Source organism: Neopsephotus bourkii, unplaced genomic scaffold, assembly GCF_033783945.1.
Source record: "Neopsephotus bourkii isolate Nb327-2 ecotype Australia unplaced genomic scaffold, CSIRO-AGI_Nbou_v1 NB_1652, whole genome shotgun sequence".
NCBI classification, from domain to species: Eukaryota; Metazoa; Chordata; class Aves; order Psittaciformes; family Psittacidae; genus Neopsephotus; species Neopsephotus bourkii.
This window is the reverse complement of record NW_026902126.1, coordinates 592,536-607,386: the sequence shown is the minus strand read 5'-3', so window position 1 is coordinate 607,386 and position 14,851 is coordinate 592,536. Positions and strand designations below refer to the sequence as shown.

The window sequence follows — 14,851 nt, the reverse complement described above, 5'->3', positions numbered from 1 at the left end:
GAGGGCTGGGGGGCTGTGGCAGTCTGTGAGCAGTATTGATTCCTGAAAGCAGTGGTTTTACTCTGCAAAACTGTGTCCTCAAAACGTCCCAAAACACTGGAGATGGACAAAGGGATGGTGTCAGTGCAAATGCTGAGATGTGGGCAGCAAAGCCCTCCTGTGCTGAACCTCTGAACCCTTTTCTTGCACCATCAGGAGTCTCCAGCTGGTTGGGGTGCTGCAGAAGAGCATTGATGGATTGTTTCCTCTATCGATCCATGAGAGGATTAAAGCTTCATTAAGTTCTGAACACTGAAAGAATTAATGGACAATTAGGATGCATCTCCCTCTACTCTGGGATGTGGTTTGTGCTGTCTGTGTGTTACAGCTCTTTTTCTTGTTTCCCCCCTCCAGACAGGCAGAATTGACAAGTCCTACCCCACAGTGTGTGGCCACACAGGACCGGTGCTGGACATCGACTGGTGTCCTCATAATGACCAGGTCATCGCCAGCGGCTCCGAGGACTGCACTGTCATGGTAAGAGTATTGAATTGGTCTTGTGGGGTTTGCTTTGTGCTCAGACTGCTGCTGCAAAGGACGCTTGTGTTTCTGAAGACATCAGTTCTGCTGCTGAAGACAGAGTCCTTGCTGATGTGAGAGTGGTCGTGGGCATTGTGCATGTGTTACCTTGGCTTAAATGATGCTGTCTTGGCTGCAGGACATAGCTAAAGGTGGAATAAAAAAGCAGAGTGAGTTTTATTACCTGTATCAGCAGAGTTCGGACTCACAAGTGAGGTTTTCTTCTCACTTACTGTTTGAGAAGGTGCAACCTCAGACTTAGGAGATGAATCTCTTTAGCACTGAGATAGCTATTTGTGTAACAGAATTGCTCTGTATCTTTCTGGCTTTATCTTCAATTGCTCTTCCATTTTCCTTCCCTTGGGGATTTATCTGATGTTTGGGAATAGGAGGAAAAAGAAAAGAATGCCCATCATTGGTGAGGTGACTTGATCCGTAGTGCTTTGCAGAATACAGAGGTGGTTCCTTACATCGAATATCTTAATGGATGCTGTGCTGTGTGTTGGGAAGTGATGGGGATTGAAGAGGAGCAAGGCCATCGGGTTTTAGAATCGCTTCAGCCCTTGATTTAAGGGTGATGCTCTTAAGTTTTTCCTATATCTGTAGGTTGTAAGTAGATATGAAAAGAGCTTTTTTAATAAATAAGAAATGAAACTCCTGCACCTGCTAACCTTGGGCCTGAGCCCTGTTGTACCTCAGAGCCCACTGGAAAACAGACGACCTTGCTCCAGGATGGATGTGGAATCCTGTGCATGCAAACACAGCAGAAGAAGTGAAAGAAAATCCTTGTGAGATGAAAGAATGCCAAATAACTTCAGTGATCTTTGGCCATATTTAGAAATGCTGTAGGCTGAACGTTATATTGGAATCTTATTATAGATCATGTCAGATAAATTCCTTTGCTTCTGTTCGTCGTTAGAATGTTTGGGAGGGGATTCATCCCAAGAGGCTTATCCTGGGACAGCTCTTGCCTGTGATCTCTTAGTCTTGGAAGCTGAAGCATGTTAACAAAATGTACTATATTTAATATGAAACAAAACAACAAGCTTCTATGATTGTAATGGTCACTACTGGGCTAGAACTAAGCTTTGAGGGATGCAGGAATGCTTCTCCAGAAACCGGGATCCAGAAGGAATGGTTTCTGAAACATGAGCATCAACAGGAGCTCAGGCAAAGCTGGGGTCCATGGCTGCCACCTCACAGGCAAAATAAGTCTCTAATCCAAGTGCAATGAGAAGTATGTTGTGAGGCTCCAGAGGGATTGAACTGTGTAGAAAAACCAACAGTGTTGAGTTACAAAATGCTCCTAACGTAGACACAAACTGTCTGCAGGAATCGGAGCCTAAACTGCTCAGACAAGCTCCGTGGGGTCACGGGGGGTTGTCTGCTCTATGGCTGCTGCTTATCTGCACACACTGAGGCAGGGGGTGAGCTTCCCTCCATCGCTGGAGGCAACAGGCATGTGGGCAGACCCCGTGGTGTAGCTGACTGCAAGTCTGCACGCTGGTGTTAGCGTGTGGTACCTGGGGGTGTGACTGTCGTGAGTGGAAGGGAGGAAGCAGCCGAGAAGGTGAAATAAGTGAATCCTCACTGTGCTTGAAGGAACAAGCATGTGCAGCTTAGGATTTGGAAGATCTTAGGTGCATGTTAGCTGGAGGTTTAAAATGCAGTGAAGCTGAGTGCCAACAGTAGCGATGGAAGCAGAGAGGTCTGAACACTGAAGCTGAATCTCCTCTTAAGTATTGCATAACTTCTGATGGGAAATGTCCCAATCAAATCATTTGGGACAGTTGCTAACTGGGCTGTACACAGCTAGAGTGTGCAAAGATCAACCCTGGCCTGGACTATTTGGGAGCAAAACTGGATGAGCTAATGAGCCTTCCCATTCTTAATTGCTTTTCTGTCCTGGCACGGGTAATTCAGCATCCTGTTTTCTTTGCTAGTCTTCAATAAAGGTTTTGGAGTCCTGCTTCCTGGACATCTTGTCACTGAATAAACTGATCTAAAGGATATATGGTTGTTCGTCAGCTCTGAACTCTTCATCAGCCAGTGTGAAATGAGAAAAAGCAGTGTGGTAGAGGAGATCATGGGGCTTTCTGCAGAGGTGGCAGCTGCTCTAAAGAGAGGAAAAAACCTTATGTTTTTAAAGACCATCTGTGCCTTGGTTACTTGAGGATTTAGGATCTTACCCTCTGCCACAACAGATCTGGGCAGCATCAGCTAGACATGTACTGAGGGAGAGGTTGGCCTTGAGATGCTATCTAACCAGTGTCTCTGAGGTCAGGAGGGCCGATTCCCTGCAGCTGTAAGTTTGAACTATCTGTTGCACAAGGAAGCTTAACCTGGCCCTTTCAAAAGCTGGAAGCATTTTCATGTTGATAAAACCTCAGATTTGTGGAAGGTGGAAATACCCTCTGAGCTGCAGCTAAACCTTGAACAGGTATCTGAGATCATGAGACTGGGGGTTGGAGTAAAGGCCTGGGGAAGAAGACATCAAGACATCTTTTTTTGATGCTGCTTAGCTTTGTAGTTTGGACAGCTTCAGAGGTTTAACTGTTTGCAGCTGCATCAAAATGAACCTAATGAAAGGCCCTTGATCACTGTGGTCTGATGGTTTCAGGTGGTACTTCTGCTGTCACACCTCATGCGTTCATAAATCATTTGGAGGCAGAGAAGAAAAAGACAGTGGGGTCAGTGCTTAGGACAGCCTACCCTTGCAGGACCACCTATGTGGAAGTCACGATGCTGGTGGGTGTAAGAACATCACTGTCAGATCCCAGCAGAGGAACAAGTGGAATGGATCTCTTCAAAGCACCACCCGCTTTCTCTGCTGGAGTGTAGGCTCGTGGAGGGGCAAATGCTCTTCCTTTATCCTGGGTGTTCCTTGGGACACACTTTGGCCTCTCCTCTCCTGTTCTTGCCAGTTGGCATGTGAAGCCAACAGATTCCTTTTGAGTTGGCAAATACAACTCACCTGAAGTGGTTTGAGTGATAATGAAATCCTCGCAGTCTCCAAGTGTTCAGGTATTTCCTCTTCATGCCTTGTTCTCGGACCAGAACATGGCCCATTTCATGTCCAGTCTAACACAGGAGCCCTCATCAGACAAGTGATGTGATGTTGGGAACAGCAGCAGCCTCTGTCCCATTTACTGGTTTCTTGCTGAATTTCTCTCATCTGCATAAGAGGAGATCCCCATCTCCCCTGTCCGAATTGCTCTCAGACAGACTTCCTTTAAGACTCTGTGGCATGCAGATACCTTCTATGGCCTCTTCTGGTGTTCTCTTTGAAGACTTGTTTTCTTGTGCCAGCAAATAAGGAATTACTTAAATAGTCATGCTTGATATTCTGCTGAATGCCTGTAATGTACTGCAGGTTTCTTAATTCAGCTGGAAAATGTCTGATTCCATAAATGCTTCTAGATAGTATCAAAAGGGCTGTTCCCAGATATGGAAAATTGGCTTCATCACAAGGTGGATACTCAGAGTTTGCATGTACTGGCCAGAGGAGAGCTCATTTGGTTGAGCAAGTTGTTTTAAAGCTTAACCCAGAGCCCTTGCTCTTGTTCTTAACCTGGGATGCTGACCAGGCAGATGTGGTACCAGGATCAGCTCGAAGCTCTTCCAGCTACAGAAAGTGGATGCACAAAGTGCCTTTTCCTGCAGCGGTACAAGAGCAGGGATATAGAGAAACCCCAGGGCAAAGCCTCCTTTGTTTCCTTAGATAATGTGAATGTGGGATTGATGTTGTTTCTGGCTTAAACCCCCCAGAAGGGACAGGTTTTGGTTCTCTTTCGAGGCTACAAAATAGTGCAGCAAAAGTTGGCTGTGTTTGCTCCCTCACATGCTGTTTGTGCAAGACCTTTCCCTGCCGCTCTTCCTCTGAGCCCCAGCCTCTGCACGGCACCGTGGCGTGACTTCACTTCCTCCATCACAAACAGACCCAACCACCTTAACAAAACAAACCCCCAAAACCCAATTGCTGCTGATGTCCCGTTCATCTTGCGGTGTTTCGAGGTTTCCTTTGTGTACTCATCCTGTGTTCTCACCTTTACAGGCCAGGTTCTGCATCCATCCAGAGGGAACGCTCCTCAGTTTGCCCTCTGAACCCAGTTTCATCCCACGCTGAAGCCAGGCCCCAACCCTGTGCAGGAATGAGTGGGCCAGGCCACTTGGGAGCCTTCCCTGACCTTTCACACTCCTGGCTTTTGGGGTTTTTGTGCAATACCAGGCAGGATTATTAGGTCAATAGTTGGTGTAATCTGCAGAGGATTACACGGGCCTGCAGCTGCTGTGAACTACAGGAGCTTTCCCTTAAAGAAAAATATCTCTGTCCTCCAGGGGCTTTTAAAACATCCTTTTCTTTGGTAATTTGCCTCCTATCCAACCCCTGCACTCGCTGGCTCACCTTTAAACTTGGCCCTGGAGTTTTCTGGCACACGAGTTGCTTTGCTATGATGCTCCACTTGCACAGAAGGATCCCAGCATCATTCCCAGCTGTGACAGTGCAAAACAGAAATGGGGATCTCTGGTCCCTTTGCTCCGGCTGCCCCTTGGCTGGGAGGAAGGTTGGCTGCAGCTGCAGGTGTAGAAGCTGCTCTGACCCTGTGTGACTTGTGTGCAGGTCACATGTGGTCCAAGAGTGCTGCTCCTGGGTCTTTTTGTGGGTAAATTCAGTTTTCAAAGCTCCACACACACACACACACAAAGGGAGCAAGGCTGAGTTGGGGCAGGCCACTTGATCACACCATTTCTCTCGGGGAAAGAGAAAGCTGTGTTCATCAAGGCTTACTGTTTATAAGAGCTCCTCAAGACCCTGGAGTAACCAGATGTCTGGCCCCTTGCTTAATCCTCAGTGTAACATTAGCCTGCGTGGGTCAGTCTCGGCTGTTGTGGCCTTTTCACCTAATGAAGAAGTGGGTTTGGTGTTTTTCCTGCATCCTATCCCCATGTCAGCTCTGCCCCAGCATCTGCCTGCCAGGTAGAGGGATGAAACTAGATGTGCTCATATGGAACATTTTCTACCCCTGCTCTCTTGTCACCTAATGCTCTGCTGGGCACCTCCTGTACCTCGGATCGGAGCCTGCCTCTCCTGTGTTGCCTTTTCTGCAGGCAACTCCCAGCTCTCATGTTCTCTTTCCAGCTTTCTTACTGGTTTAGGTAATACCTGGAGAGGGGCTTTGGACAAGGGACTGTAGGGAATGGCTTTAACCTGCCCAAGGGGAGACTGAGCTGAGCTCTTAGGCAGAAGCTCTTCCCTGTGAGGGTGCTGAGGCGCTGGCACAGGGTGCCCAGAGAAGCTGTGGCTGCCCCATCCCTGGCAGTGCTCAAGGCCAGGTTGGACACAGGGGCTTGGAGCAAGCTGCTCCAGTGGAAGGGGTCCCTGCCCGTGGCAGGGGTTGGAGCTGGAGGAGCTTTACGCTCCCTTCCAACCCAAACCAGTCTCTGATTCTGCGATACCCGTGCTCTGCAGCATTGCCTCAGTGCTTACAGTACCGAGGTTTGGAGGTGGTTTATCTGAGAGATCTGCATACAGTTACAGCATCAACTGTGGGTACCAGTTTTAGCAGACTGTCATTAAAGTTCTGTCAGCAGACACGTTTTAAACTGTTGCTGCTGTCAGGTTGTTATTTCCTGACTGGCAAGAAGAAAGCTGCCTGTGTAAGAGCTGACAGCTTTGCAGCCCAGTTTTGTCGTGTAACAGGCAGGTGAAATGATTTGTTGCAGCTCCCAAGGCAGGTTGTGTTTCAGCCCAGTCCTCAGCCTGCTGTGCCTGCAGTCACTGGGAAGGCTGGTGTTGAATTCCCAGCAAGCAGGATGACATCCTGCTTCTCCAGGCTGAACAGCTCCAGTCTGCAACCCAGTTGTTAAAGCCTGATTGCTGAGTAAAAGCCTTGGTTTGTGTCATCTTTTTGCTAGCACTGTTCATCAGGCAGGAGGAGAAAGAGGGAATTGTACCCTTGCAGAGGAATTGTGTGTCTGTCGCTGTCATTCCTCCTGGGATGCTGCAGGTGCTGAGAGCTGCGCTGATGAGAAATGGAATCGGTTTAGGGTTATTTAGAGGGGAGCTGGTACGTGCTGGGAATTTCTGCATCCTGGTGGGTTTTATTTAAGCAGCAGCCGCTCCTGTGAGAAGGGAGGAACCGGGATTAGCAGAGAGATCCATGTCACCCCCGTGCACGTCTGTCTGCCTCGCTTCCGAAACCCACTCTGCTCACATCTGCCGGCTCTGACAGCTTGGCTGGGCATCGTGGGCAGGGTCTGGCAGCCCTGTTCCCTATCTGCAGATAAAGCAAACAATGGAAGGCGAAGCAAATGTGCTCTGATGCTGCCACCTACCTATAGGTAGCTATAACTGCTCGCTGGTGGGTTTTCTGTTCAGTTCTTTAATGCACTACGTGCAGGTCAAATTCAGTTCAAAGATGATTGTCCAGTGCTGAATTGCAGGAATAGTTCTGGTCGGGCTGATCCTGCCCTGGGGCAAGGGGTGATGGGTTTTGTCTCTCCCATCCCTGGTGCTCACCAGTTGCAGAAGCTGCCTTCCTCAGTGCATGAACCTGCTCTGACTCCACGGCTGGAATTCCAGTGACCTGCAATCCTTGGGGGTCTGTTCCTCCTCCTGATGGCACTTTCCTGGAGAGGATTGCAACACAGGGGTTGTGTAACCAAGGAGGGAAGAAACAAATAGGCAGTTTGCTACAGTTAGAGGTAATTTTTCCAATGCTAACTTGGGCTGCTTTAACCTTTGCCAGAACCAGAGTGCTTTTCCCCAGTTAAACGGCACCTGAAAGGAGGCTCTAGACAGAAGGAAACCAGTAAATAAGAAGGCACCAGTGTGGCTGCACTGTTATCCCCCGAGGGACAAGCATGATTTGATAGGACAGCAGCTTGTTCAGATGGAGCTTGAGCTGCTGCAAGGCAAATTAGTTTGAATCCCTGTCAGGTGGCATCTGAGATGGATGGATCTCTGGACACAGGGATAGGGGATGTTTGCAGGTAAGTAGCCAGTGGTTATGTGCTGGCGTAAGAAGGATGTTGCACACAGATGAGCTGAAGCTTCATTGGTGGCTGGGAGCAATTCACTCCCCAGTTCTCCCTTCCTGTTAATACGGAGAAGTGCCAGCTTGGACTCCTGCTGCAGCCTGGTGCAGGGCACGGGAAGCAAATGAGGGTTCCCTTCAGAGGGTTGGCCCTCGACTAACCAGTTTTCCTTTCCTTTCCAGGTGTGGCAGATTCCTGAGAACGGGCTCACCCTGTCCCTGACAGAGCCAGTGGTGGTGTTAGAAGGTCATTCCAAGCGAGTCGGCATTGTGGCTTGGCACCCCACGGCACGCAACGTGCTGCTCAGCGCAGGTATGGTGTCTGGTGGGGTCCACAAGCATCTCATCTCATCTCATGTCATCCCTCAGGGTTTTCTTGCACACTGGGTATTTTGGGGAAGAGCTTCTTGCCTCCTTTTCCTCTCTCCAAGTTGCTTAGGGATGGTGAATCACAAGACTCTTAACAGGAACACTGGGACACGTGGCTTGCAGCCCCCTCCTTATCTTGGTTTTAGTTATATTAGCTTCAGTTCACAGGGATAAGAACCAGGAAATTGTCTGGAGGCATGAATTACAGTATTAAAATTGTTCCAGACTTCACTTGATCTGCAAGTTTCATCCACTGATAAATGTTCACATCTGCACCCTCCTCACCCCTGTTCTCACGTGCTTCTATAAAAGGCCCAACTGTTCCTCCTTTTCCACTGATCCCTTCAAGGTATCCCAGAATTCCTTCCACAAGCTTTCATTTGCAGCAGTTCCCAAATTGTCTCCTTGAGGGATATGGTCTGTGCAAAGACCACGGAGAAACAGTCACATCATTATGGAAGTAAAACGGAGAAGTCATTAACCATTAGCATGATCCAAGGCTTTCATAGCATGACCTTTAGGTTGGCACTCCATAAAGGAAGCCAGTCCTTTCAGCTGGGCTGTCAGATGAGCTGTGTGATTCCTGTTGATGGAAATGCTTTTTGAGGCACCAGTTTGGTTTTGATCTGCTTTCCCCAGAAATGCTTGGAGTTGCAGACCTTGTAGCAGTTAATGCAATGAAATTCAGGGTGAGAACACACAAAAGGAGGTGATTTTTCTTAAGTAGCTTGCTCAGACTCACAGGCAGCAAGCTGTGTGTGTCCGTGTTTGCTCCCAAGGAACAGAGAAAGGAGGCTGTCTGGTCTTTGCAGTCTCCAGGGTTCTCCTGGTGACAACAGACAGGTTCTGGATGTCTTTCATGCCCTTTGGGAGTTCAGGGGGATTGTTACCTTTTTCCCTGTTGTATGTTTGCACCCCTCTGGAGCATTAGGAGAAACTGCTCGGTCTACACATTGAGCTTTCCTTCCCTTACCTGGTCCTCCAGACCTGCTCTTTATTTTGCTGTCACCTCAGTCTTAGGCTTTCTTCTTCATCTTCTTGAACAAAACCACCTGCTTGATGGTTGCAGTCCTTGTGAAGCTGCTGACCTTGGCTTTGCTGTCACTTGCCTCTTTTACATCTGTGCCACTTTGACTCTTTCTACCACAAATCTCTCTGTCCTGAGAAGGCCAGCCAGTATCCTCACCTATGGAGTTGTAAGAGCATGGCCTCTTAGCTCTGGGCATCCCTTGCTCTGTCGTCCTGCAGTTGAGCCAAGACCTGAGAGCTCTTGCACACAGCTCCTGCAGTAGCAGTGGCCAGGGCAGGCTTTCACAGACCTCCCTCAGCTCCGCCAGCATCTCCTGCTGTCCCCTTCAGCTTCTTCTCTGCCAGGGTCCTCTCCTGCCTTCCCAATGCATGCAGGCAGCACATTGGTTGAGGTTGTGGCCATCTGTGGGAGCAGTGCCCAAACTCTCCTGCATAAACTGCCTTTGTCTGAGAAGGTGATAGACCCTTTCAGGGGAGGAGTTTGATGCCTGCTCTGGCTTCTTGGTCCCTGCTTTGAGCCTATATTTGAGTGAGGATGCGCTGCCTGGAGTTTGGTGCACATGAAAGTGGATGGAGTGTGTTTAAGAGAGCATCTGAGGTTTGGAGCTGCAGCAGGTTTATTCCTTGTTCCCTGCTGCTGGCTTTTTTATCAGTATACACCAGTATTGTGCCTTTAGCTGTTGCTTTCTGTTTTAGGTTGTGATAACGCAATCATCATCTGGAATGTGGGAACAGGTGAAGCCCTCATAAACTTGGATGACATGCATGTGGATATGATTTACAACGTGAGCTGGAATCGCAACGGCAGCCTCATCTGTACAGCTTCCAAAGACAAAAAAGTTCGAGTCATTGACCCCAGGAAACAAGAAATTGTTGCTGTAAGTTTGCATGGGAATTGGTAAGGTGCAGCTGGGTTTCACTCCAGCAGAGAGTTAGCAGGAGCATATAGAGAAAGAACCTTGCTTGGTATCTATACACCCTGTTTAGTCAAAGTGAGGACAAAACTACGGAAGGGCTAGCGATGGTCAAAGGATTTGTCGGGGTTTACTGGGATTAGTGCTTGAACAAGGATTTTAGGGCTCAGTTTTAAAACCTGCAGGAGTGTAATTCCACTTCTAATCCTTTTGTATAATTACAGTTCCAAAGTTACATACTCAAAGCAGTGATTTAGCAGCCTGCGTATGTGTTGTAGCTTGCAAAGAAATCTGCCTCTTCCACCTTGCAGGAGTCTGATAGGCAAAGCTGAAACAAGCCAGGAATGACCACTTCTTGTGTAGCTTAGTAACTGGTTTCTTCTCTCCAGCATCAGGCAAAGGTTGTTGGATGTTGCTCCATGTAGTGGGCATCCTGGGTGGAGGAGCAGTGTGTCCTGCCAGGGAATCCATGCAGCTAGGAGAGAAGCCACCACTGGATGGGCTTTTCTGTTCGTTGCTGTAAATGAACATGTTGCTAACCTGTCAATCTCTTCCAGGAGAAGGAGAAAACCCATGAGGGAGCCCGGCCCATGCGAGCCATTTTCCTTGCTGATGGAAACATCTTCACAACTGGCTTCAGCCGCATGAGCGAACGGCAGCTTGCCCTTTGGAATCCAGTAGGTTCCTGTCCCGTTACCCGTTGTTGCTGTTGTAATGTCTGTTGAGTTACTAGCCCAGGCCTGCAGTCACTCACTAAATACACAGTTCATGTACTTGAGCATATTCCCTCTTCCATCCGTTGCCTGCTCCTTCTTCCCGTGCCAGAAGGTGTTATGCTGGATGTTCACTCAGTAAAGGAAATGAGTTCTCGTGTACCAGTTGCTGTCTCACCAAGAGCAGCGCTGAAGCTGCGTGTTTGAGGTGCCTGAGGAGGTGTGAGAGCAGAGTGGCTGCGTGAAGGTTGCTTCGTTCTGTGTGTTACATGTGCAGAGCAAGGCAGCAGCAATCCTGTCTGGCACAAGGCACTCGCTGACATGACTATGTCACATCTTGTCCTTCACCTTGGGAATTTCCTCGGGGCCTGTTTTTATTGCATTTTGTGATTAAAATGTCCTTTGGGATTTTGTGAGCTTTTACAGCACGTGTAACACACAGATCCTTCAGCATGGAGAAGACACCGCTGCGTGTTCACAAGCTACCAAGAACTGTTACCATTCTGTGGTGCTGTGATTCTATGATCCTGTATTAACATCAGCTTTTCCATTCTTCATTAACATCTGGCATTTTTTGTTTCCAGAAAAACATGGAGGAGCCAATAGCTCTTCATGAGATGGACACCAGCAATGGGGTCCTGCTGCCGTTCTACGATCCAGATACCAACATCATTTACTTGTGTGGCAAGGTAAAAAGAAGCTTTTGGCATCACTTGGTGTCTTTAGAGGGAAACTCATGTTAAATGCTGATGCCTGTGAGATGTTCCCCAAGCTAGAACCAAAAGATGGGTACTTCAGCAATGCTCAGGGCTGCAGAAGCATCAGGCTGCTCTGAAATCAGTCTGATCCTCACTGTGCAGAACCATCAGAGAGCCTGTGAAGGGCTGGTCTATAACTGGATGTTTCTTTGGGATGGATTTACTTAGGTAAAGCTGCTCTTAATGCAACAAGTCAGACACTGTCAGCAAAACACCTCTTGGTGGCGTGGACCCGCCTTTATGGTAGTTCTGATGCCCATGGGTGGCAGAACACAGCAGTGCACGGTCTGATAGGAATTGCTCTGAGTAGCCTGAGAGGAGACATATTTTGGGCTTGTGCAGCCTGGAGAATAAAAGGCTCAGGGGACACCTTACAGTGGTCTTGCACTGCATAAAAGGGGCTACAAGAAACCTGGAGAGGGGCCTGGGACAAGGGCCTGTAGGGACAGGCCAAGGGGAATGGCTTGAACCTGCCAGAGGGGAGACTGAGCTGAGCTCTTAGGCAGAAGCTCTTCCCTGTGAGGGTGCTGAGGCGCTGGCACAGGGTGCCCAGAGAAGCTGTGGCTGCCCCATCCCTGGCAGTGCTCAAGGCCAGGTTGGACACAGGGGCTTGGAGCAAGCTGCTCCAGTGGAAGGGGTCCCTGCCCATGGCAGAATCCCATAGCCTGGGATTCTGTGGTACTCTACTGGTAAGCAATGGAAGGTTTAGCCTGGATAAATAGAGCTGTAAACTCTGCCTTGGTCTGTGTTACTGTTGCTGGAAGGAAAGGCTGTCGGATGACAGTGGTGGCTGCCTGGCCTGGCAGGGAGTGGGCTGTGGGCCTGGGGAGCACTGGCCCCTCTGGCCTCTGCAGTGATCCCTCTTGTGCTTCTTGCAGGGTGACAGCAGCATTCGCTACTTTGAGATCACGGATGAATCCCCCTATGTTCACTACCTCAACACCTTCAGCAGCAAAGAGCCGCAGAGGGGCATGGGGTTCATGCCAAAGAGGGGCCTTGATGTGAACAAGTGTGAGATTGCCAGGTAAGGAGAGAGCCTGTCGGGATGAGGGCTGATATCTTAGCAAGCCACTCCATCACAAGGTGAGCCATTCAGAAATGGGAATTCCTGCTTCTGCATCCAGATAGTGTAAGCCAGGGAACATACTGGATGTTGCCCCTGGAGCCTTTTGATGCTCCTTTGATTATTAATGCGAGTAGGAAGCCCTGAGAAGGGAGCAGAGCCTGTGCTTGTCTGAGATAGGTGAATATTGCAGCAGCAGTGCCTGGTAGCCAGGCTGAGGATGTTGGAGTTTGTGGCACTGGCCCAAAGCAGGGCTGCAAGCAGTGAGCAGAAGGCTGACCAGTGCATACCTGTAAATCACTGGTGCTGACATCCCTCCTGGCCAGAGTGTGACTCTCTGAAGTCACTGGTACCAGTCATGGGTGGTTTTCTCCCACCCTTGCAGGACCCTGCAAGTCCTAGCACTGTGACTCCTTGGGGTTGCTTGTTTTGATCTCCTCTGTCTCCCTTTACACTGTTGCACCTGAGTGGCACAACAGAGGCCACCTTTGCACAGCATTGGCTGTCCTCACGTCTAAGTCACGCCTTCCCTTCTGATTTGAAAGGTTCTTCAAGCTTCACGAGAGGAAATGTGAGCCCATCATCATGACGGTTCCTCGAAAGGTGAGCACTGCCTCCCGCTTATGTGTTTGAAGCCAGCTCGTGCCTTCCAGCCCCAAAGCACTTGACCAATTCATCTCTTCTGGCTTGCAGTCGGACCTCTTCCAGGATGACCTGTACCCTGATACAGCCGGTCCAGAGGCAGCTCTGGAAGCAGAAGAGTGGTTTGAGGGGAAGAATGCCGATCCCCTCCTCATCTCCTTGAAGCATGGGTACATTCCAGGCAAGAACAGAGATCTAAAGGTGGTCAAGAAGAACATACTGGACAACAAGCCTGCCGCAAACAAGAAAAGTGATCTCATAAATGCTCCAAAGAAAGCAGCTGATGCCTCAAACACTGTGAGTAAAGGTCACCAGCTTTCTGGGACATGAAACATGAATACCAGGGTGCTGCATTCTCACAACCAGTCATAACAAAGCTCAGGCATTAAGTACCCTGGGATTTGGGTGCCAGAGGGTAACCTGGAGTTGAGGTGGTGCTGGAGTGGTGGTGCTCCAGGCAGGGTGTAGCTGTGGAAGGTGACTGGGGACTGTGGCACAAGGGAAGGCTTAGCTTCTTGTTCCAGCCACCCACCTGCCTGGGAGAGCTGCTGTGCATCAATTCTTGTGTGTAAGACCCAGCACAGGCAGTGGGAGCAGTGAACCTCAGCCCAGTCAGGCCCAGAAGTGCAAGTCTGTAGGTGGGCTCTATAAGTAACACAGGTACAGTAATACACAGAGATGTGAAAGTGACCTCCATCAGTCACGTGGGTCCTTAAAGGTTGTTAAAGAGCAGGTCTGGGCCCAGTGTGTCCTCAGAGGTTGCTCTGCTGGCACTGGAAGTGCTGGTCCATGCCCTGAGCATCCCAGCTGTGAGGACCCAGTTCAGAGAAGCCCCTTGCTTTGGGACTCCCCTCTGCAAGAGCACATCCCAGCCGCTCTCCTCACAAGAACACTTGTCTTGTCTTGTGTTGTCTTCCAGCAAAACGAAGCCAAATTGGATGAGATTTTGAAAGAGCTGAAATCCATCAAGGACACCATCACCAACCAGGACGAGCGCATTTCCAAGCTGGAGCAGCAGATGGCAAAGATCGCGGACTGAAGTGGGGCGCCAGCCCAGGCACATTCCAGTTCCCAGTTGAGCAAGCAGCAGCCTGCAGCATTCCAGTACGAGCTTTCCTGTTCTCCTCAGTTCACGTCAACGAGAGCGATGATTTCAAGCCAAGCTTTTTAGTGAAAGATCTTTTTCTTTTTTTCCTGATGTTTTAATGAATTTTGTGACTGTGTCAACCAAGGCCACAAGAAATAAGTGCTACTTTGACGGGGTTTTATTTTCTTCCCTCCCAGATGTTCTTGACGACAAATCCATCCTGACTCTCGATGTTGTGCCCAGAGATCTTTTTTCTAGGTGTAGGGACCAAGGCCACATTGTTCTTAACCATTTTTTAAAGTTGCCAAAAAAGAAAAAATAAGAAAAAAAGAGGAAAAAAAAAAAAAAAGAAAGAAAAAAGTTGCTTTTTATTTTTCTGATTTGCCACTTTTGCAGTATTTGTGTTTTCAATTCCCAGGGACAGCACGGCCTCTGTGTGTGTATGTGTGTTGTGTGTGTGTGTTGTGTGTGTGTGTGCTGGGTGTTTCTACTGTTCAGCAAACAAACCTGAAGCTGTTCTGTACAAACCTTAGATGCTGAACAATCAGATGGGTTTCCTTTGCAGTGTGGCCACGGCTGCTGCTGAGACCCCACAGGAGCTGCCTCTCCTGCCGTGTCCCCATCACCGCTGCCTGACTGCTTACATCAAAAGTCAGTCTGAATGAGGTGATTCCCCCCCAA

The 14,851-nt window shown here is 49.1% G+C and overlaps 1 protein-coding gene across 1 annotated transcript in view; it reads left to right on the top strand.

Moving 5' to 3' along the window:
* The window catches only part of CORO1C (coronin 1C), a 40,633-nt gene extending 26,132 nt beyond the window's left edge, over positions 1-14,501 (top strand). Inside the window, exons 3-11 of the mRNA XM_061374771.1 lie at positions 394-516; positions 7,779-7,908; positions 9,690-9,871; positions 10,465-10,584; positions 11,205-11,309; positions 12,257-12,402; positions 12,987-13,044; positions 13,135-13,380; positions 14,003-14,501. Of these exons, the coding sequence (XP_061230755.1) occupies positions 394-516; positions 7,779-7,908; positions 9,690-9,871; positions 10,465-10,584; positions 11,205-11,309; positions 12,257-12,402; positions 12,987-13,044; positions 13,135-13,380; positions 14,003-14,122 (1,230 nt within the window). The 3' untranslated portion in view covers positions 14,123-14,501. The remainder of the gene's footprint in view (positions 1-393; positions 517-7,778; positions 7,909-9,689; positions 9,872-10,464; positions 10,585-11,204; positions 11,310-12,256; positions 12,403-12,986; positions 13,045-13,134; positions 13,381-14,002) is intronic.
* Positions 14,502-14,851: the final 350 nt, after the last annotated feature.